This window comes from Phocoena phocoena, chromosome 5 (assembly GCF_963924675.1).
Source record: "Phocoena phocoena chromosome 5, mPhoPho1.1, whole genome shotgun sequence".
Classification (NCBI taxonomy): Eukaryota; Metazoa; Chordata; class Mammalia; order Artiodactyla; family Phocoenidae; genus Phocoena; species Phocoena phocoena.
The window spans coordinates 88,896,784-88,921,266 of NC_089223.1; the positions used below are offsets into that span (position 1 = coordinate 88,896,784).

Here is a 24,483-nt window from a genome sequence, read left to right on the forward strand (position 1 = left end):
CTCACTAATCCTAAAATAACTTCCATCTACTAAGTGAGTATTATTTAATGAGCAGGGCCGTCTGAAATTTCTAGCCCTGATATTTTCACTCACAGGGTATATCTGGTTATCTCAGGGTGTTTCTATAAGTTTTAAGCAGATACACAAGAAAATCTGTACTTACTGCAGATTTTAAAGAATGATCTCTGAAGAAAGAATCCCTGAAATGCCAGCATTTGGTGGAATATTCAGCACATAGTAGGTGCTGAGTGAAAGTCTGTTTAATTGCCACAGGCCATCTAAAATGAAAAGGAAGTAAAAGGCTTTGTTTTTAACGCCAAGAAACTCTAATCATGTGTTAGCGCTCCCAAGAGCAACTTGAGAATCGGTTATTTAAGCGATAATGAGCTTAGGTACTAGGACAAGGGTTTCAAATGTTCAAGACGAAAAAGAATTTCTATATTTAAAATCCCTAGATAGCTGAGCTATTTTTAGAACTAGTCTCTCTTTAATAGTGGCCTAATTTGGTGTTTCTGAAGTTTAGGGTTTCTTTTTATAAGTCTAGAATGTCAGTCAAAATATATCTACCTGAGATCAAGGCAAGGTGCCACATAGACACGGCGGGATAGTGGCTCTCCATAAGTGGTCTATGAACCGTGCCATTAAAAATATTTGACCAGCTTCCCAAGTGATCCGTGGGCCACTGAAATGGGACACCTACTAGTAAAGGAGGATCTAGAAAAATAAAAATGAGTGAAACATTTTGCAAAAATAAGCCCGAGCAATATTCCACTGAGAGCTTCTCATCTGTCTGGAGAGACAAGATATAATTCACATTCAAAAAGATAAGTGTGAAAATATAGCAATATCTGGTAAGTGAGTGATCCTGGCAGTAAATTATTGGAAAAGTAAAAATTACCCCCATTCAGAGTATCATGAAAAGATCTATGAAGTTGTATTTGAGGATGTTGAATGTCATTTCCCCCAATTCAAGGGCTATCTCATTTGGAATATTTGACTGTTATTTACTCAGCAAAGAGAGATTATTCATCATTATTTCTTTGAGCATCTTAGCTTCCTGTGAGAAATATTTGAGATCTTGTCATTTCTTTGCTGGGAATTGGTATCTTTACATTTGTTGTAGCAGTAATTGAAGGTAGCATGTGGTTGAAATCAGTGTGTACGAATGGGGCAGTGCAAAGGGTAGAGGAAACAAGCAGAGAGAGAGACGGACAAACAGAAAGGTAGACAGGGTAAGAAAGAAAGCACGAAAAGGAAGGGGAGAAGGAGATGGAGGGGGAAATGGGAGGAATAGGAAGAGACGGAGGAGGGGAAGGAGGGGAAGGAGGGAAGGAGGAGAGAAAATTGGCCATATAGGAATTCCTTAGAGTGAGTAAAAGATATACTTGTCTATGAAAGAAGGAACACAAGGAGAGTGAACTTCAGTGACATAGATGATTCCTTCAGTAATGTCACCTCCCTATTATCTTCAAGCAAAGAATGGGGGGCAGGCGTACAGTAGGCTACTGATAAAGGGAAGCTTTTCTGAGACTCAGATGTGTCACGAAGGGAGAGCAGTGTCTCCTTCTCTTTGTGTTTTCATTTCCCTGTCTTTCTGAACTTTTCTGGGATAGATGTCCAAAGTCAAACCTTTTTGCATTTTTGTACGTTTCCTTCCCTCCTTTAGGGAGAATTAGCTATGTATAATAAAAGTTGCCAAATATTGGTGCAAAATATTTCATTTTAAGGAAAATATTAATTTCTTCTGTCTCTTTATTGTCAAGTAGGGGAGAGAGGCAGTGTCTTCCTGTTCATACCAAAACTTCATGTAGCGTTCTGTGCCCTACTTGGTTATGTGTGTGTATGTATATGTGTGTGTCAAGGTAGAATTTTCCTTGAAGCATGCAGTCGTCTTAAGTCCAACCCCAGGCTTCTTGTGGACTTAGGTTCTTTTTTGCTGAATAGCATCCTCCCGTCCTCCTAAATAAAAAGTGTATTGTAAACTAAAATGTTCCCTTGTAAGCATAAAGCCATTTGAACTCCAGCCTGCCCTTCTTCAAAGTTCCGTCGACTCTGGAGCTTTTCCACAATTCTTCTTCCTTGGCATAAAGGGCTGAGGAGGACTTAGGGGTGAAACTGAACAGAGATAACTAGCCTTCACACACTCTCCCACAATGACTTGTGATGGAATTTTCTGCCCTCTGTAGAAAAGCACAAAAGGCAACAACTGACAGATTCCCCCTCTTCTTCCTTTCTTTTTTTTTTTCATTTTTTCAATTAGTTAGTTGCCGAAGCTTGGATTCGTTTCAATCCTTCAGCCTCCTAACCCGCCCTGATGTGGTGCTCCAGATAAAATGGTGTGCTGGCACCGCAATATTTAGTGTTACTGTTCACTTAAGTTTCTGTTGCAGAACCATATTTTTGACAGAATGTATTAGTTATGCTTACAAGAATGTACTATACCTACATTAGCCATGGTTTACAAAGTTAATGAACTGTGGAGACAAAGAATCATTGCCGTCATGTTGTAGAGTTGTCTGGTACCCTGCGTTAGCCGGCTGCATTTTACTGAACTTACTTTGATGTTGCCAGTGTCATTCCCACCCTTCCCCCCCAGTTGCTGTCATCCCATCTTTTCTTTTCTTTTCTTTTCTTTTTTTTTTAAAGTTGCCTAATTCTTTGGCTCCATGGGTAGATATCCTTGATTTTACAAAAATTCCTGACCTACATGCATCCTCCCCAGCATTGTTTGCAGACAGATGCCACCAAAGGTCTTCTATGATTTCCCTGTGTCCCTACCGTGTTAATTTTCCACAACTAAGACTGTGAGAAGCCCCTGTAAATCTGAGCTTTTGTAATGCCTGGTGGTGACGTGGTCATGTTTCTTGGGAAGCAGGATCGGTTAGCATTGGTGTTTGAAATACAAAATATCATGGCTTTCACCGCAGCCTTATATTGTAGATCCATCTTTTCTTGGTGACAGAGGCTTCGGGAGACAGAGTCACTTTTTCCGGTCTTATCATGAATTTAGTTTCCTTCCTTTTCACTGAGTTTTAACTGTTGTCTGAAATCTTGGAAAAGTTAGGAAAACATATCCTGGCATTTAACAACATATCTCTGTCTCTTTTCTTTCTCTCTCTCCCCTCCCCTTTTTTTTTTCTTTTATTATCTTAGGCCTAACTCCACCCACAACTCCTCCTCATAAAGCCAACCAAGATAACCCTTTTAGGGCTTCTCCAAAGCTGAAGCCCTCTTGCAAGACTGTGGTACCTCCACCATCAAAGAAGGCCCGGTACAGTGAGTCTTCCGGTATCCAAGACAATAACTCCACCAGGAAAGGGCCCGAGCAGTCTGAGTTGTACGCACAGCTCAGCAAGACCTCCGTGCTCACCAGTGGACACGAGGAAAGGAAGGCCAAGCGGCCCAGTCTGCGGCTGTTTGGTGACCATGACTATTGTCAGTCAATTAATTCCAAAACGGAAATACTCATTAATATATCACAGGAGCTCCACGACTCCAGACAACTAGAATATAAAGATGCCTCCTCCAATTGGCAGGGGCAGATGCGCTCTTCCACAGATTCAGACCAGTGCTACCTGAGAGAGGCCTCGGGGGTGAGCAGGCAGGTCTCTCCCGGCAGCACCAGAAAACAGCTCCAAGACCAGGAAATCCGAGCTGAGCTGAACAAGCACTTCGGTCATCCCAGTCAAGCTGTTTTTGACGACGAAGCAGACAAGACCAGTGAACTGAGGGACAGTGATTTCAGTAATGAACAATTCTCCAAACTACCTATGTTTATAAATTCAGGACTAGCCATGGATGGCCTGTTTGATGACAGCGAGGATGAAAGTGATAAACTGAACTCCCCTTGGGATGGCACGCAGTCCTATTCATTGTTCCATGTGTCGCCTTCTTGTTCTTCTTTTAACTCTCCATGTAGAGATTCCGTGTCACCACCCAAATCCTTATTTTCTCAAAGACCCCAAAGGATGCGCTCTCGTTCACGGTCCTTTTCTCGACATAGGTCGTGTTCTCGATCACCATATTCCAGGTCAAGATCAAGGTCCCCAGGCAGTAGATCCTCTTCAAGGTAAACCTTGTCAAAACCCACCCAAAGCCTAAGGCGTCCCCAGGAAGTGAGAAAAAAACAAAGGCAGAAAATGCATTCAAAACCCACAGGCAGCCCAGCCCCTCACCATCCATTCCCAGTGCCACAGGAACTAAGGAGATTGTCGTTACCCATACATTCCTCCCCATCTTCTCTTAAATCTGTCATTCTTGAACACAGTGCCTTGAGCCAGTCAGATCAGAGAGAGCAATTTGTAAGAAACTTGCTCATCTACCTTTTTCCATTACCTGGAGAGCTGCCTTGTGCCAGGATAGGTGAGATCCATGCAAGATAAAGCTGACAGTGTACCAGGCCGGCGTTCGGCATTCACATCAATAAGAGACGCTGCAAGAGAACACGTCACTCCAGACCTCTAAGCTGACTAGATGATCACAAACTGTCACTGGGAAATCTCACAAGTAGCTGGGAACTGAAAGCCGGTTTATGTAATGCGGAATTCCAGGGGCTGTTCAGTCATGCCGATAAACTGGGGTTCACTGGCAGTTGCAAATGCCCTTCTGTTTTTCCTCCTCTCTCCCAGATCTTGCTACTACTATGAGTCAGGCCACTGCAGACACCGCGCGCACCGAAATTCTCCCCTGTGCGCGAGATCACGTTCAAGATCGCCCTACGGCCGGCGGCCCAGGTAATGATACACGTCCTTTTCCCTCCGCGCCTCTCATCTCCTCCCGTAGATGACAAGATGTTTTCTAAAGCCCTGCCCCCTCCCCAATTTCCGATTAATTTTGCTCATGCGATTGGAGGTGGTTGCCTTAATGATGAAGTTATGTTTCTCAGGTATGACAGCTACGAAGAGTATCAGCACGAGAGGCTGAAGAGGGAAGAATACCGCAGAGAATATGAGAAACGGGAGTCTGAAAGGGCCAAACAGAGAGAGAGGCAAAGGCAGAAGGCAATTGTAAGCAGCTTGGAGCTTACTTTCATTTTACAGGAGGGTTTCTTTTTTTTTCTCCTGTCTTTTCTTTTCGTGGGAGTGGGCATAGATTAGAAAATAAGGGAAAGACTCTTGTTAGAATATGCAATACTCAGCCTTTTGGCTTTAAAGCATCAGTGAGTCCTCAGTCCCTCTTAACACAGACTATTGGAAAGCAAAATGTTAGGTCAGTGTATTTCTCCTCCATACTACCTGTTTCTCATTCATCTTGAAGCTCATTACTGTTTTCGACCTTTGTTTCTAAAAATGGAGGAAGGAGAGATTTGTCCAGTCAGATACTGGTCCCATCAAGCCAGAGGATGTGTTCTTTGTATTGTTCTCTGCTGCTTTTTTTTCTCTGAGTGGAAAATGAAGAGATATCACTATTTGGTTTTAGTTTTTGTCTTTTTGGCAGACGTGAGGGTTGGATTGAGCTAGGTTTAAAGGCGGTGGTAGAGAAAGATTTGCTAAGAAAGTCATCATTTCTTCCTTGTGCCAGGTCAACAACTAACACATCCATATTTCTTATGAACTGCTTTTCAATAACCTTTTATGGATTTCAGCACCACGTACTGCAGGGTATTACATTCGCTTGACATATACACAGTACTGGCCCTTTGGGGTTAGGATCTAGGTTATGTGCATCTAGTTCGTTCTCCGTTGGTTGGACCTTAGAAGGCGAAAAGGAGGTCCTCCAATTGTCAGCATCCAGTACTTGTTCAAGGCAGATATTCCTAATTGATGAAGGAAATCTTTCCCATTGAGCTGCAATAGAACCTTGAGGGCTTTCCCAACATGGGTGCTTTAGGGAGCCATGGCATACCATTGAAAATGGCACTGGTTTCATTCATTCATTGCAGCTGCTGTCTGTTAGCTGCTAAACGTCATTTCAGTGAAGATCAACCTTTGACACAGCTTGCATACAAGCTAACCAGGGCTTAGGGAAATGATTTTTAGCTGTAACTGTTAGATGGATATGGTACCTTTAAAACAACCCACAACCATCAACAAAATCTTGAAAAACCTACCTAGAAGAGCTGACTAATAGAGTCCAAATTGCGCGTTGGCCAACAGTTATCAACTGGAGGAAAAAGGTTAACTGAGAGGTTTGTTAACTCAGGCACTCAAGGAGAAAGAAGGGAGAAGTAATTGAATACTTAGGCTAAAGATCTAGGGCTTTGCTGCCATTTAACTTTGAATCTACCTAAGACCAAATTAGCCTTGTGAAAATTAAGACACTTTCCCTCATTTTTCTCAACTTTCAAATGAGCTGTGATATTAAGATCTGCCAGAGTATCATTAGTTAACACTTAAGAAGACTAATGAAAATTAAAAATTCAATTTTCTAATTTAGATGTTTTTAATTAATAGCCTGTTCAATAATTATAATAATTCACATTTACAGAGTGCCATCTAGTTTACAAAACCTTGTAGTATGGTACAGTACAGTTAATATATACCAAAGAGAGTCATGTTGAGTAAGCATGAAGGTAAATGGTTATTTCAATGTTTTCATGTTCATATTTGATAAAACTCTTCATGTTTCTTCCCAAAAGAATGACACTAAAGAGAGAAATTGTTTTATCATATATTTGCTCATTTGTGCAAAATATAACACAGGTGTAACCAAAGCATAGCTGTAGATAAATGACATGTGCTTATTCTATTCTTCCAAAGATAATTTAGTGCCAGATACTTACTAGGGTGAAGAAAGGGAGGGAGGGGTCTTTTTTGCTAGTTTGGTTCTTTACAAATAGATCAAAGAGTGTGATGGTCTATATTCCATAGATGCCTGAGCCAAAAGCACTCTTGAGGCCACTAGCCTCAGTCTGGAAGCAGATACCACCCTACCACCCTGCCTTTCCCTGTGTCACAAATATTGACCAGTTGCTTGGTTAATTCTTTGACTAAGACAGTCTGTATCAGCTCCCTTTGAAAGACAGCAATTATAGTGCAAATGTCAACTTGGCTTATATTAAGTCATCATAATTAACTAGACGTTTGTGGGAATTTTGGCTTTGAGATTTTTATTTTTGTTTTTAAAAAGCAGATTAAAAAAGAAAACTAGGACATAGAGATTGTTTACTAACACAGTGACCCATAGGTAGTAAGAGCTTAGTATAAAGATTTGGGACTTACTGTTAAACCAATTCCCACTTGGACTATTAGATGCTATTTTTGCTTAAAATAAGTGAAAACACATGAGTATATGAGAGACATTTGTTAAGTGCCTGGGCTCTAAAATTAGGTAAGACCTAGTCCCCACATCCAGGGAGTTCAAGTCTACTGGCTGGTAAAGATACACGAAGAGGCAATAGGGTGTGTTAATCGCTGTTGCAGAGGATGTGCCTAAGGTACTGCAGTGGCAAATGGGTCGGCAACCAGCCCTGGGAACGAGGGAGGGCATCCCTGGAGAGGATGAGATTGATTTGAAACCCAAAGGGAGGAAAGGGCAAAGGTTTTTTTCACCTGTGTTGTCCAGTGTGGGAGCCATTAGCCATGAGGCTAATTCAGCTAGTCCCAAATTTAGATGCACTATGAGTGTGATTGAATTTTGAAGACAGTACAAAAAAAAAAAAAGAGTGTAAAATACTTCATTAATATTTTTTACATCAGTGACAAGTTGAAACAATAATATTTTGGCTATGCTGAGCCAAGTAAAATATATTATTAAAATTAAATTTGTTTTTTTACTTTTTAAAATGTGCCTCAGAAAATTTAAAAGTTACATATGGTGCATTATATTTTTATTGGAAATTACTATTCTAGGCAGAGACTTTAGCTTATACTAAGTCTCTGGAAAAGAACAAGCTATAGGGAAACTGCTAGTCATTTAATTAGAACACCAGGGTACAGGAGAGGCAAGAAATAAGTCTGGAGGGCTCCATGGTAGCCAGATCCTTGAAGGGTCCTTTAAGTCATAATAAAGATTTTGAAGAATATCTTGAAGGCGTAGTGGAACTATTTAATGAGATTACCTGCAGGAAGTTTTTCTGATTGATTTCCTTCCTCAAAATGATCTGCTTTCTTGTGCCATAATGCATGTGCAAAATGTATTTTTATGGACTTGGAGATACAAGCAATGATTTTTGACTCATTTGACTAGATTAGCTTGTAAAGTCATTCATGAGACAGCTAAAGGAACCGGGACAGTTTGCCGGAGTTGGTCGGGTAGGTGATTTCCATTCAGATTTCTGAGACACCCTTAAAGTAATGAATAAATAGCAAATTATATCTGGAATATCTTGGGTGCAGTGCTGGATTATTCATTAATTCAGATCAATTTTATAATCAGGGGAGCAGCAAAACAGAGGCTCCAAAAGGAAATGAAAAAAATAATGTTACAATCATGTAATAGATATTTTACAAAATTAACCTTTGCTACCTTGTCTTGTGGTCTATAATATTGACTTATTTTTGAGTTCCATAAGAAGGAGATGGTAGTTTAGGTCATCTATAAACTTTTTAATATGTATGTGTCCAAAAGTCTTTATTCAGACTGACTTCAGTGTACCAAATCAGACAACTAAGAAAAGACTAATAATTAGTAATTACACAGAATCATATGTTGTGGTTGAATATTGCCATTGTTTAAGTTGCTGTTTTCCTCCAATTTCCATCTAAATGCTCTCAAAACCCAATTTATCCTCTGCTTTTCTCAGTCTCATAGGCTTGAAATAATTCAGGATATTGGAACTCTGGAAGCCAGAGTATAGTACTTAATGTCTAATTATATCAGCTCTTAAGTAAACTAACCTGGATGTATTCACATCCATCCAACCTAAGACACTAAGGAGGAGTATTCCTGGACCGTACTTGGATGGAAGTAACTTTGGTAAACTGAAAGCTATAGTTTTGTTTCTCCCCTGAAAGTGTCTCCTAGTCGTGGTCACTTACTGAATGCCTACTGAATCAGATGAGTGTTATCAATGTTAAGAACAAGAGAAAAAACAACAAAAAAGGAAACTTGTTTTGGCATTGTGTCAGAGTTTTGGCCTTTGTTTCTATCCATTCACACCTTTTCATGGTCATTCACCCCTCTCACTTTATCTTTTAGATAGAGAACCTAGCTATGCCATTCACTGTAGAAGTGGCGTGGATTTTATCGACTCATCTCATCTATAGTGTTTGTAATATCCTTGGAATTTTTGAGAAAGTTAGGTTGTAACTAATCTGGAGGTGAACATAAATCTTTCACTGTCAAAGTTGACATGCAGTTTCCTTAGCATAGGAAGAGGGATTTTTAAATTATCCCGACTTGGAAATGTAGAATAAAAGTTCTGAGAACTTATATCCAAATTATATCAGGCTGTTCCTTATTGTTACCTAACACTGCAGAGCATTTTAGTGAGATAACCCATAGAAAAGCATCAAGCACAGTACTTGGCATCTATTAGAATTTAGTAAATGTTAATCTCACTACTAATTTCCTTTTCTTCTTAATCAAACCCCTATTACCAGGAGTTACTTATTTTTTGATGAGAAACAACCATTGTATATTTTCCCCAGCTAACTGGGAGGCTCTACACACTTTCTGATAAAGATTTTGATAATGCAAAGTCAGTTTAATTCAGTCGGATTTTTTTTCTCTGTTCATCCCCTGTGTTTTGATATAATGAGGATTTACCATACCTGTTAATGCAACATAAATCTTCACTTTTATTATCCACCCCATCAGCAAACTAGCTTTTGTGAAAATTGAAGCTAAAATATACTTGATAAATGTTCCTTCCTCCTCGATAGTGAAAACTGGTCTGAAAATCATTTTTCAAGGAGCTTTGTCCAAAGGTTTAGAGTTCCTCCAAGCCTTTAAGAAGTTGGAAATGTTATTAAGCATTTTGATTTCTTTTCCTTTCATCTCCTGTTTAGAAATTAATGTCTTGAAAAATTGGCTGCAAATGTTAAGGTTTTTTAAAGATATGGAATCTATTCATCTGTCTAATAAAACTGCAACATGTTAAAAATAATCAGTTCTTCACTAGACATTTTGGTCAATCTTGGAAAGATTTTTGTCTTTGCTTTTTGACCTTCAGATGCCTTTTAATTTCATTTTTATCACTAGGAAAACCAAACACTCTAATCATTTTCTCAAATGAGAATTTCAACGTGTATTCAATCTCTGATCTTTGTAAGATAGCAAGATGTGGTCACATTCTTATGTTGCATAAAAGAAGATTGACAGTCAAATAGGTAATTTAAGTGATTGCGGAACAGCCCTTTGGATTTCTGTCTTTCCTATCTAGGTTGTGTCTTCTTTTTACTGCAGAATGTATCAGTATCCGATATAAAAGGTCCTCTGGTTTATCCTTTTTTGGGATTATCGTTGCATAGAGTTTCGTATAAAGAAGCAATTCAGAGACCATCCCAACATGTCTGCATATGGATGTACATATGGTCGATTTTCACTTTTACTGTGAATTTCCTTGAAGATGAACATAGGCTGTGTATATTCCCTTAATGGTAGATGAGCAATTTCTTTGTGATGGTTCAATTTCTTTCTCTTCTGCATTTCTCCCTCCTTTTCCTCTGTACAGTAGTAACCTTCCTAAAAACATTCATTAAAAAAAATAAATAAATAACACTCATGCAAGCAGGCGCCAGGAAGTTTAGATAACAGTCCCATCAAATTCTGCTGTTTGGCTGGAGCTGGCTGCATAAATAGAACGGAATGTGATGTGATGATTCCCTTGCTCAAGTGTACAGCACTGCCCCGGGATGAGCCTCACTCTCCATTTATATTTATTGACCTCCAGGATGTGCTGGGTGCTCTGGAACAACACAATTACAGCCTTCAGTTGAGACATACAATCTACATGGAAGCGAATCAGGCAGCCCGCTCTGCTTGCTGTACTTCATCTGGTCAGTTATGTAGGCTCAATGGTTGCTGTCAGAGAATTGTGTTTTACCAGCTGTTTCAGTGGAGTGAGACAAGTGAGAGCACTTACACTTAAACCATAAAAGCAAATCATGGAAACCTTTGTTAGTACACTCAGCTGAGCTACCTGGGTAAGGTTTTTCCTATGATAAAGCACCAAACCTGGTTTTCATTCTCCACTGTCTTAGAGAGTCTCAGAGTAAGGACCACACTTAGTCACCTTTGATGTAATGAAGGGTATGGAACTAGGTGTTAAAAGTGATTAATTGATTGATTTTTCAACAAATATTCATTAAGAAGACTCTTATGTTTGGCTCCCCTTAAAATATAGTAGTCGATAGGACTGGTATGGTCTGTGCTTTCATGAAGCTTTCATTGTTGGGGGAGATAGACATTAAACACCGAATAAACTATTAGTTATTTAATTACAATTGGGCACAGAACTACAAAGGAGAAGTAGAGTGTTCTTTCTGAGCAACTTGTAATAGAAAGCCGAACCTCACCTCAAGTCTCAGAAAGGAAAATGATTGTTGAGTTCACTGTAATTCTAGACAGTATGTGTATGTTGGTGGAGGGGAGGGAGAGGCAGTGTGGAAAGGGTATTCCAAGTAGCAGAGACACAGCTTGTGCAAAGCCCTTAGAAAAGGAAGGAGAACAGTACATACTAGGGACTGAGAGAAGGTCAATATGGCTGGAAATAGAGGAAAGGAAAGAATGGGATGTGGGAGCTGAAGCCCAAGATGAAGATAGATCCAGACCCTGAAGGGCCCGGTAGGTTCTGTTAATGATTTAGGTCTTTCCCTAAATGTTATGAGAAACTATTGAAATGTTTTAGGTCTTAATTGGCACGATTGGATTCCTGTACTCTTCGTAAAGACTATTCTGACCGAAGTGAAAGAATAGTTTGGAGGAGGGTAAACACAGACACAGGATCCAAGTAAAGAGGCTGTTTTACTGGTCCAGAAAGAGATGCTGGCAGCTTGATTTAGGGGACATGCAATAAAAGAGGCAGATTTAGGAAGTAAAAATCAACAGGACTTAAGGAGTGTTTGGAAATGTGGAGGGGACTAAGCGGGAAGAATCAAGGAAGGCACTTGGGTTTTTGTCCTGAATAACTGGCTAGATGGTGTTAACTTCACTGATACAAGAAAGACCCACTGGGAAGAGACTGAACTACAGAATTTGGTTTGGGTAATGTTGGTCTAGTTTGAGGCGCCTATGGGACATCCAATCTGAGGTGTCAAATAGATAGTTGTTTATTTGAACCTGAAGCTCAGAGGAACTTTCCTGATGAAAACGGAAATATGAGTGTCGCATATGGTAAAAGAAGAAACATGGATGATCAAATCACCTAGGAGGATATGTATTGTAGGGTCTGTGAATTGTTCAGTTATGTTTCTCAAACATTTATTGAGAGTCCACTCTTTACCAAGTTCTTTGCTAAATGCTGGGCACATGAAATGGACATATGTTCAGTAAATAACATAGGACATCTCTTTGCTTTAAGCCTAAATGACTTCTTACATCATCCAAGATGTAAAAAGATATTCTCAGCACATCCAGAGAAAACTCTTAGGCAGGCTAAATCTGTACCTTTGCCCTGTGTTTCCTAGTCTCTGCCTCCGTCTAAGTTAAATCTCTCCAACCTTAAATTCATTTCATTCTTGTTTGCCATTGATAGACATACAAGCTAACTGGTAAGCACTTCGTTATACTAACTTCTTACACCTTTTCTCAGCTTGAGAAACATCATCATCTTTGGCCTTGTCTTCTTGGAATAAGAGATATACGATTACTTCTTACACTAAGAATGCATTCTTGTTCTGTAAAAAGTGATCCATCTTCAGGCTATAAAATATTCTTCCCATATTTTGTAGGTTATAAATTGCTGTTGACTTTCAGATTATGATGATATTGACTCCACTTGTGAAAATTAGGCCACACCCTTCTTGTCTGTTCCTAAAATAAGATTCATTGGCAAAGTGAAATTTATAGCCTCTTTTATAGCTCTTATTCTTTGGAGACCCATGGCTTAAAATGGCCAGTATTTTAAGACTGTATTTTTAAAATTATTGTCTTTGGACCACCTGTATCAGAATCATTGGGGTGTGCTTGTTAAAAATAAAGATCATTGAAGCTTACTTTCCAAATTTTTTTTAATACGGCTGGAATAAATCCAATAATTTGCATTTTTAATAAGCACCCCAGGTAATTTGTATTTATACTAGAGTTTAAGAATCAATATTTTGAAGGGTGTCAAAATTTGTATGTCAAACTATCAGGCTGTACATCTTAAAATTATATAGTAATGGATGTCAATGATTTGTCAATAGAACTAAAAAATGTGTATATTTTATTATTATAATTCTGAGTTAGTTAAGGAGAAATTAAAGAGTTCTGCAAGCCAGGTCAGTTTCCTACCAATTTTGAAGATTAATAATCGAGTCACAAGTGTTAAAATATTTAATAGATACTATTCAGCGATTCAGTGATAAAAAAGATTGCATTACACACATTTCTTCTGTAATACATTAAATTTCATGTGACAAAGGAACAGAGATGGATAGAAGAAGTAGAAGAGAGTGAGAGGTGGAAGAGAGTGATACTGAAGAAATGGAAAGTAAAACTTGGTTCAAGTGTAGTCTTTTGTTCAGGTTTAGTGTGTGTTTTGCTTTAATTGGCATGCTCTGGGGGGGGTTCTTATTATGCATGATTGTACATTTATAAATGTTTCTAGCATTCAACTCCTTTCCTATCTTCAGATCTAGCAAGTGTCTTCTCACTTTTCCCCCTAGGAAGAGCGCCGTGTGATTTATGTTGGTAAAATCAGACCTGACATAACACGGACAGAACTGAGGGACCGTTTTGAAGTTTTTGGTGAAATTGAGGAGTGCACAGTAAATCTGCGGGATGATGGGTGAGAATCTTCAAGATTATTTCTTGTTCAGAAGCTGACATATGTAAAAAATTATGGCCATAAGATTACTAGAATGGGAATGCTTTGACAGATGACATGTTGAGTTCAGAATCTTATTTATTTTCTTTCATCCCTATTTATTAATCTTTCTAGTTGAGATTTCCTGTCCCAGAAATAAGTATTTAGCTGCTTGACAGGACAATCACACTGATAAATGGATGCAGTGGTTCAGACGTTGGCACCAGCGATGTCTCCAAAGTAGAAAGGGTTACAGTCATATAATGCTAATCCTTCCTCACTAGCTTTGAACTTCTCTTCTTTGTCCATTGCAGAGACAGCTATGGTTTCATTACCTACCGTTATACCTGTGATGCTTTTGCTGCTCTTGAAAATGGATATACTTTGCGCAGGTCAAATGAAACTGACTTCGAGCTGTACTTTTGTGGACGCAAGCAGTTTTTCAAGTCTAACTATGCAGACCTAGGTATGGATTTTACTGTACATAGAATGAGGAATCCATAATGTAGAGCTCAAAATGGAAGCATATGTAAACTGTAGGCACATTGGGTTGGACCATCGCTTTATTTTACTAGAGGGAATATTTGAATACAGATTTTATCTTATTTTTTATTTTTTAACACACGAGACAGTTTCAGAAGCAAGGGGCTTAAGTTTTGGCAACAAACAGAAGAAGCAAATTGTTTCTACTGTCTGCCCATATGCTGAAATTCTGCACTATTTGTATGTGTGTGTGTGTGTGTGTGTGTGTGTGTGTGGTATGTTTTGAGTGTGCAAGTGTTGTATTCGTTTGTAATCTGTTACTGCTTTCCGCGCCTACCCTGAATCCTTTTGTACAAGCTATAGCATTGGCATCATTGCTTTGCAGAACAGAATATGCAAAAGTCTTATTCTTTTTTCCTTATTATCTCACAAACTCTTAGAAATGTCAACATTTTCTACAAATTACACCCAGAGAGAGTAGAAAGTAAAATTTCATGTGCTAAATCACACTGTACTTTCTTTAAAACAAAAGAAGAAAAAAAAAACCTGTTTTTTTTTAGTGCTTCCATATGCTAGGCACTGTGCCAAGGCTTTGTAAGCGTTTTCTCATTTAATTACCAGAACAATCCTAGGAAGTGGATATTATCATCCCCATTTTACAGGTAAGGAAGCTGAAAAATAGATAAGTATTCCTTTTTGCCTGTTATAAAAGTTGTACAGACTCAAGGGGTGACATTTGGAAAATATAAAAAGGTATTAAGAGAAATAGTAAAATCACCTAGAGATAACCACTGTTACCTAGTATGGGATTTGCTGTTCAGTATTTTGTGTCAGAACGTCAAATTTCTTGTAGTTGAGGTCATATTATACGTATATATACACTTTTAAGTTCTACGTTTCTCGATTAATATTATATAAGTTCATTTTCCACTGTGATTCAAAGGATGAAAAATAATTTACCAGTAAACTTTAATGGTTGTATAGTATTCTGTCTGGCAAATAGTGCCATTATACTTAATCGTTCCACTATAGCTAAACACATTTTCAGTTTTTGATATTATAAATAATGCCACGATGGACATCTTGATTTCCTTTCCAATTTTAATTTTGTTCCTTTCCATGTTATTCCCTAACTAATGTGTGTGTTGTAAGCCTTTAAATTCCTTCATGAAATAATGAAGGAAGGAAAATGGCAAATGTCTTGTGCATATGACATAATTATTTAAATCAATTTATAATAATCATCATGAAATTAACATATAAATCTGCTCCTAAGCATTATTATATGTCTATCTGCACTTGCTTTGGCTTGGTATAAAGAAAAAAATGAATACCAAATACAGGGCTTTTTTCTTCCTTCAGCTGAACTGATGTCTTCCTAGAGTAATTGATACAGGTGGGGTGCATTGTTCAGGAGGAATATGCTATAATTCACTTCACAAGCTAAATAGATAGTATGAAGCAGGGGAGAGACAGTTGACTGTTAGAGAGATAGACGCCTAGGGATGAAAATATAAAAGGTGGCAAGTCATTTGTTCAAATGTTGGCTGATAAAAACAGTCCAGACAGATGGAAGTCTTGAGTTGATTTGACTTATTTTCTTCAGTGATGAAGGCCAGGGTGTTTTCTAGTCTCTCAAAACATCTAGAGTTTAGAATAAGCTACCTAGAGGGGCCTTTAGATCGTGATTCATCACTGGTAAAGGGAGCATGGGATAGTATTTCCAAATTGCACTGGAGCCTCCCTGAAATATTTCTAAGAAGAATGCTTCTCCTCTAGTTATCTCTCTGCCTTGCCAGCAGCAATAGAAACTTTGCCATTGCTAAGCTAACTCTGATTTCCTGAAAGGTGTGTTTGATGTGTATTGTAATAGCATGGATTTTTCCGTTTCCCTCCAGCCTTACAAATGCAGGAAGTGGAGTCGATCTGAGTGTAGGCCTGGTGTAGTTGAAAGCGCCTTGGCTTTGGAATTTCGCAGGCCTGGTTTTGAAACCTGAGTTAGCTTTTTGACCTTGAGCAATTAAACTCCCTCTGCTTCTGGTTCTTCATTTGTAAAATACATTATAATGTTGTTGTGAAGATTAAATATGTGTCTGTGAAGCCCTTAGCATAGTGTCAGTGTCTGGCACAAAATAGATTCTCAATGCATAGTAGCTATAATTATAATAAAAATGATTGTTATGAGAAGTTATAAATTTGAAGTTATTTTAAAATGAAAGAATCAACCAGGGGCCAGCTTTGGAACCAAACAACATCATGTATGTCTTGTCTTTATTCCCTGAATAGTTGAAGTTAAGTGCCTCGGGCCATGAATGCTGAATAAGGTGCATATAAGCATATCCTGGACTCTTAGAGGGGTTGGGAGCTTACGTGTGTGTCAAGAGTAAAGTGAAAATGATGTGATACTGATTAATTTTACCAAAAGTAAAGCAACCTATCATTTTAGATAGATTACCAATTTTTAAAAATTTTATTTGCTCTCCTAAATTAAGTTAGCTCATATATCCCATTTCTCTGCTATTTTTAAATTAAAGTATAGTTAATTTACAATGTTGTGTTAGTTTCAAGCGTACAGCAAAGTGATTCAGTTATACATGTATATATATATTCTTTTTCAGATTCTTTTCCACTATAGATTATTATAAGATATTGAGTAGAGTTCCCTGTGCTATCCATTAGGTCCTTGTTGTTTATCTATTTTATATATAGTCGTGTGTGCCTGTTCATCCCAGTCACCTAATTTATCTCCCCCCATCCCCCTCACCCCCCGTCCCCTTTGGTAACCATAAGTTTGTTTTCTATGTCTGTGAGTCTATTTCTGTTTTGTAAGTAAGTTCATTTGTATAATTTTTTTTAGATTCAACATTTAAGTGATATATGATGTTTGTCTTTCTCTGTCTGACTTCTTCACTTGGTATGATAAATTCTAGGTCCACCCATGTTGCTGCAAATAGCATTATTTCATTCTTTTTTAGGGCTGAGTAATATTCCATTGTATATATGTACCACATCTTCTTTATCCATTCCTCTGTCAGTGGACATTTAGGTTGCTTCCATGTCTTGGTTATTGTAACACTGGGGTACATGTATCCTTTCAGATTATGGTTTTCTCCAGATATATGCCCAGGAGTGGGATTGATGGATCATATGGTAATTCTATTTTTAGTTTTTTAAGGAACCTCCATACTGTTCTCCATAGTGGTTGTACCAATTTACATTCCCACCAACAGTGTAGGGGGGTTCCTTTTTCCTCCACACCCTCTTCAGCATCTATGATTTGTAGACTTTTAAATGATGGCCATTCTGACTGGTGTGAAGTGACACCTCATCATAGTTTTGATTTGCATTTCCCCAATAATTAGCGATATTGAGCCACTTTTCAGGTCCCTGTTGGCCATCTGTATGTCTTCTTTGGAGAAATGTCTATTTAGGCCTCCATCTCTCTGCTGTTGAGGCCACTTAATGGTTACTTACAATACTATTAGTGCAAAACACAATGATTCTAGTTACTGCTTATGAGCCAGATTTATAAATGAGACTCAGAATTTCAAGGGATGATCAGCTTATCATGATGAAGCCAATATTTAAGTCTGGTTTCTATGAATCTGTAATCTGTGTGTCTTTCTGTTTACTGTTCTATAAACAAACAGATCTTTCCATTTGAAAGAGCTTGATGAAAAATCTCAAAGAGGAAAGACAGAAATTAAATTAGGACTATAGGGTCAAAACAGAAGGATGGATCATGATTAAGAATGTGATCATTTTGATCAGGAATTAGTTATGGCTTAGAATTTGTAAATAATAAAAAGTAAACAAATAACATTGGTCACAAACTCTTTATTAACTCAAAGAAATGTAGTATATTATCAACATCTTGAATACATATGTAACTTTACATATACCCTTGCCGTTCATTGGTAAATCAATCCCAGATCTAAACACAAATATTTTCAATCACATTTTTAATAATATGTGGGTGTTCAAGACTAATACATTCATTAGACAAATACTGAGTGCCTACTTTGTGCCAACAGTTTTCTAGGTGCTCGGAATACAGTTTTGATGTGATTTGTTTCTATTGATACAGTATTATTAATTATAAAAATTTATTTTTTTAATTTGTTAGCGTGGCTTTCAGGTTATTCCTATAAAAATTTCATTATCTCTTACTTGTGTTGCAGTATCCTTCCTTTAGTGGAGGGAAAGGGGTGGAGTGGATGTTATTGCCACAGGAGTTGCATATAAACACATTGTCTCTTCAAGAAGTGAGAAAGATTTTGTGGGTGCCGACTGACATAGTATGCCTATGAAAGTTGGTATATACGTAAGCACCAGCCACTGTATTTCACAGTGTAGAAACTCTTGAAATCCACTGTATCAAAGTGCTTTTAGTATTTACTGATGAAAACCCAGAAAATTCTGGGTTTCATGTAGCATAATCCCAAATTAAGACATTTTAAATATTCTCAAAATCTCCTCCAAGGAAAGATACACGTATATATTCTCGACGGTTCTGTGCTGACTTTATGTCACACAGACTGCCATCACTGGACAGCTCTTCCGTCTTTATCTACAGTGCAAGTGGAATTCTGATTTCAGGCTAATCTCTGACAATGAGCAGAACTTTTTTGTGTGTCTACAGAAAAGATTTTGATTTGAACAACAGCTGCTCATGAGGCTTTGGTTATACAAGCAAATTATTCATTAGGCTATGAAGAGAAGAGTGTAAGCCAGTGTAATTTAAGATTGACCATATAAAATTTTAGTGAGGAAAGATGGGCCATTTTTGTCCTGTTTTTATATCTGAGGCTGACTATAATTGTTCATCTTACCTGGAAAAAGAAATGCAGTAAAGACAAGGGATGGTGAGAATGAGAAAAAAAAAAAAAAGTGAAGGAATTTCCTTGTCTTTAAAGTAGATTGAAGCTGGTGGGGAAGGGGAATCAGCCTGGTTCTGGAGAGCTTGAGGGATTTGCAACCTTTTCAGAAGAACACCTTGTGAGGTCAGTGATTAGCCCCCATATTATCTAATATTACCTTTTTCTGTCACCGAGCATTTCTATTTTGTAATTTAATCTGGGTAAAACACAAATATTTATATTTTAGTAAGATTGTTAACGTTTCCCAGAAAGGTTTAGTCTTCTCTTCTAGTAAGTGCTTTCCAAAGAATGAATGTGTTTGCCAGAGGCTTTCTATTGTATTTCCAAGACACCTTTTCTCAATCTGAGAGACCAGCAGAAATAGTTGACTTTTCCATAGATGTCAAAGGAGAAAAATCAGAAATATTTGACAGAATTTTACCTTACGTCCAACGTGGCTGACATACATCCATTTCGTTCAGGGCTACTTAAAGTGGCATGTGGAGCTTTGCACAAAAGCTTACTTGGACTAGTTTAAGGATCTAAGAAAGACCATGGCTTTATTTATACGGGTGTATTTTTCCTCTCCTATTAGTGAGTAAAGAGGCTGCATTTGCCCTCTCTGGACATGAAGCATTTTCCTAAACCTTCTAATTTGGGGAGAGTTTGTGCCACTGTTGCTGGGGTCCCTCAAGGTACTGGAGATCGTATGCCCCTCCCTCCTGAAAGGGGAGCAGCAGGGTGATGAGTGGGTGAAGTTCTGACAATTATCTCTCTCCCACTCAAGTGGCTTTCATGCTCAATGAAATCAATCCCACCGAATAGGAAAGTTAGTTCCAGCTTCTACTTTTACCTCTCCAACTAAGTGGTTGAGGAACCTTGGGTAAGTCATTTAACATGCCAGGAAGGGAGAGGGGGCTTATTTTTAAAGCATATTGATTGACTAAGTTACTATTGAAAAGAAATATTAAAGTCTGTTCTGATTACCTCCAGGAGTGTTTAAATCTAAAATGAGTCAATAGATGACTGTTTTGAATGCTCATCACTCCTTACCCTCTGCAAATATATACATGTGCTGTAAATAAATAAATATATAAATATACAATTAATTAACTAAAATATTGGTGTGTATATATACCAGTACCATATACTGTAAAAATACCTTCTGCAAATATATATACACACATTAATATTCATACATATAAATACCTTCTGAAAAAATATATATGTAAATATATGCATATATATATGTGTACACCAACATCAATATCATATACTAATAAAAGCTGGGCGTATTTTTTAAAGTATATCGATTGGTTAAGTTGCTCTTGAATCAGGTAATCTTAGATTAGATGATTGAGTTAATGACCATCAACAGAGGGTACATCTAAATCTGGCTTGGGTTTCTTTCAGATTCAAACTCAGATGACTTTGACCCTGCTTCCACCAAGAGCAAGTATGACTCTCTGGATTTCGATAGTTTACTGAAAGAAGCCCAGAGAAGCTTGCGCAGGTAACATGTTCCCTGGCTGAGGATGACAGAGGGACGGTGAATACCTCACGGGACAGCGCGTCCTTCCCTAACAGACTGTTGCAAGTCATACTTAGGAATTTCTCCTACTTTACACTCTCTATACAAAAACAAAACAAAACAACAACAATACAACAAGAACAACAACAATGGTTTACATGAACACAGCTGCTGAAGAGGCAAGAGACAGAATGGAAACCCAGTAAGCACATGTTTATTTATGGGTGTCAGCTTTGCTTTCCCTGAGTCTCTTGGTGATGGAGTGTGTGTGTGTGTGTGTGTGTGTGTGCGCGCGCGCGTGTGTTTGCCTGGTTTGGGGGAAGTGTGTATGTATAGGTGGGGACTGGGGGCACCTGACCAGAGCGTGCAAGGGCAAACCACTTCAAATGGCAGCAGTTCCATGAAGACACACTTAAAACCTAGAACTTCAAAATGTTCATATTCTATTCAAAAGGAAAAAAAAAATATGTACATCCAAAAGGAAAGAAAACCAACCAACCACAAGCCACCCTAAAATGACAGCCACTGATGTCTGGGCATCAGCCTCCGTACTCTGTTTTTTTTAAGAAAGTGCAAAATCAACATGAAGCAAGCTTTCTCTCATAACGTAATGATTATATGACAATCCCGAAGAAACTGCAGGTTCCGTAGAACTCATATCCTTTCTCTCTCTCTCCCTTTTCTTTCTTTCTTTTTTCCTTTTTCCTTTTGCCATGGAATCTGGGTGGGAGAGGATACTTCGGGCACTGAGCTCAACTTTCCTAACATTTTGAAGTTTCTGTAGTTCGTCCTTTCTCATGACACCCATGTAAATGTCCAAAATGTTGATCTTCCACAGCGAATTTCAAAAGCCTTGTCAATGGTCAAGCTTGCAGCTTGTTCAGTGGTTCTTTCTGAGGAGCGAGCACGGTGTTACATTACTAATGGGAGTTGGGTAGAACTCTCTGGGATGTGTTCAGATAGTATAATTGCTACATTCTCTGATGTAGTTAAGTATTTACAGATGTTAAATGGAGTATTTTTATTTTGTGTACATATGATACAATGATGTTCTTTTTTTGTTACAGCTATGCACTGTAAATGCAGCCTTCTTTTCAAAACTGCTAAATTTTTCTTAATCGAGAATATTCAAATGTAATTATGAGGTGAAACAATTATTGTACACTAACATATTTAGAAGCTGAACTTACCGCTTATATATATTTGATTGTAAAACAAAACAAACAAAAAAGGACAGTGTGTGTGTCCGTTGAGTGCAACACAACAAATCGATGCTTTACGCACAGCCATCCCTTCTTAGGTGAGCTTCGATCCAAGCATCTTGTCAAGAAATCTCCTAGCCCCCTAAAGGTATTAACCACTTCTGCGATATTTTTCCACATTTTCTTGTTGCTTGTTTTTCTTTGAAGTTTTATACACTGGATTTGTTAGGGGAATGAAATTTTCTCATCTAAAATTTTTCTAGAAGATATCATGATTTTATGTAAAGTCTCTCAATGGGTAACCATTAAGAAATGTTTTTATTTTCTCTATCAACAGTAGTTTTGAAACTAGAGGTCAAAAATCTTTTTAAAATGCTGTTTTGTTTTAATTTTTGTGATTTTAATTTGATACAAAATGCTGAGGTAATAATTACAGTATGATTTTTACAATAATTAATGTGTGTCTGAAGACTATCTTTGAAGCCAGTATCTCTCTCCCTTGGCAGAGTATGATGATGGTATTTATCTGTATTTTTTACAGTTATACATCCTGTATAAATACTGATATTTCATTCCTTTGTTTACTAAAGAGACATATTTATCAGTTGCAGATAGCCTATTTATTATAAATTATGAGATGATGAAAATAATAAAGCCAGTGGAAATTTTCTACCTAGGATGCATGGCAATTGTCAGGTTGGAGTTTAAGTGTTTCATTTGGGAAATTCCGCTTTTGCAGAAGCAGTGTTTCTACTTGCACTAGCATGGCCTCTGACGTGACCATGAAGTTGTTCTTGATGACATTGCTTCTGCTAAATTCAATAAAAACTTCAGAAAAACCTCCATTTTTGAGCATCAGGATTTCCTCTGAGTGTGGAGCCCTGGAATGGAAGTCAGTAAAGTTTGGCGTGTATATTCAAGTTTTTAAATTGAGATTCGATTACAGTTTGGCTGACATGACTTTTCTGGAAGACATGATATACCTACTACGTAATCGTTCTTTTCCTTTCTCTCGCCCAACACGATCTTATAAAATGGATTTCACCCCCAGGCCAATGCAGCTAATTTTGAAAGCTGCATTCATTTATCACCAGCATATTGTGTTCTGAGTGAATCCACTGTCTGTCCTGTCGGATGCTTGCTTGAGTTTTTGGCTTCTTATTTCTAAGTAGATAGAAAGCAATAAAAATACTATGAAATAAAAGAACTTGTTCACAGGTCCTGCGTTACGACCGTAACACACCTTTAATCCGCCTAATTCTTGTTGTTCCGTAGGTTAAATGCAGGTATTTTAACTCTGTGTGGACGCCAAACTAAAGTTTACAGTCTTTCTTTCTGAATTTTGAGTATCTTCTGTTGTAGAATAAGAATAAAAAAAGACTATTAAGAGCAATAAATTATTTTTAAGAAATCAATATTTAGTAAACCATATTATGTGTTCAAGGACCAGATGCTTTCTCTATTTTGCCTTTAAATTTTTTGTGATCCGATTTTCAATACATTCTCCTTTTTGCCCTGGATTGTTGACATGAGTAAAAATCTTGGTTTCTTTTCTTACTTATGAAAAGACAACACTACAGATTTCATGTTGAGGATTCATTTATCCCCCCTTCTGGCCTGACAAATATTGTTACCATGAAGATAGTTTTCTTCCATGGACTTCAAATTGCATCTAAAATTAGTGCAAAGAGAGACTCACTAGACCATCCAAATAGAGCTTTTGTATCTTATGCAGACACTGTGGGTAGCCCATCAAAATGTAAACTGTGTTCCTTTTATTTTTATTTAAAACATTTTTTTTGGAGAGAATATTTCAAATGAACACATGCACCCCATCATCACTGGAGGCAAATTTCAGCATAGATCTGTAGGATTTTTAGATGACCCCGGGCCATTGCCTTCATGCTGTGGTAAGTACCACATCTACAATTTTGGTAACTGAACTGGTGCTTTAGAAATGTGGGTTGTTTTTTGTTTTTCAAGAGATGTAGCAGAATAATTCTTCCAGTGCAACAAAATCAATTTTTGCTAAACGACTCTGAGAGCAACGGTTGGGCTGTCAACATTCAAAGCAGCAGAGAGGGAACTTTGCACTATTGGGGTATGATGGTTGGGTCAGTTGAAAAAAAGGAAACCTTTTCATGCCTTTAGATGTGAACTTACAGTAGGTAATGATTATGTGTCCTTTTTTGATGGCTGTAACGAGAACTTCAATCACTGTAGTCTAAGACCTGATCTATAGATGACCTAGAATAGCCATGTAATATAATGTGATGATTCTAAATTTGTACCTATGTGACAGACATTTTCAATAATATGAACTGCTGATTTGATGGAGCTACTATAAGATTTGTAGGTGAAAGTGTAATACTGTTGGTTGAACTATGCTGAAGAGGGAAAGTGAGCGATTAGTTGAGCCCTTGTCGGGCTTTTTTTTTTTTCCCACCTGCCAACTCTACATGTATTGTTGTGGTTTTATTCATTGTATGAAAATTCCTGTGATTTTTTTTTTTAAATGTGCAGTACACATCAGCCTCACTGAGCTAATAAAGGGAAACGAATGTTTCAAATCTACTT

General features: G+C 37.8%; 1 protein-coding gene across 3 annotated transcripts in view; it reads left to right on the plus strand.

Annotated features, from left to right (window-relative positions):
• PPARGC1A (PPARG coactivator 1 alpha) overlaps positions 1-21,159 on the plus strand; it is a 296,593-nt gene extending 275,434 nt beyond the window's left edge. For 2 of the 3 annotated variants that reach the window (XM_065877552.1, XM_065877555.1), the window contains exons 8-13: positions 3,154-4,069; positions 4,629-4,733; positions 4,886-5,006; positions 13,692-13,813; positions 14,146-14,297; positions 20,587-21,159. In XM_065877552.1, the coding sequence (XP_065733624.1) occupies positions 3,154-4,069; positions 4,629-4,733; positions 4,886-5,006; positions 13,692-13,813; positions 14,146-14,297; positions 20,587-20,690 (1,520 nt within the window). In that variant the 3' untranslated portion in view covers positions 20,691-21,159. The remainder of the gene's footprint in view (positions 1-3,153; positions 4,070-4,628; positions 4,734-4,885; positions 5,007-13,691; positions 13,814-14,145; positions 14,298-20,586) is intronic. The other variant, XM_065877554.1, reaches the window with a different exon arrangement.
• Positions 21,160-24,483: the final 3,324 nt, after the last annotated feature.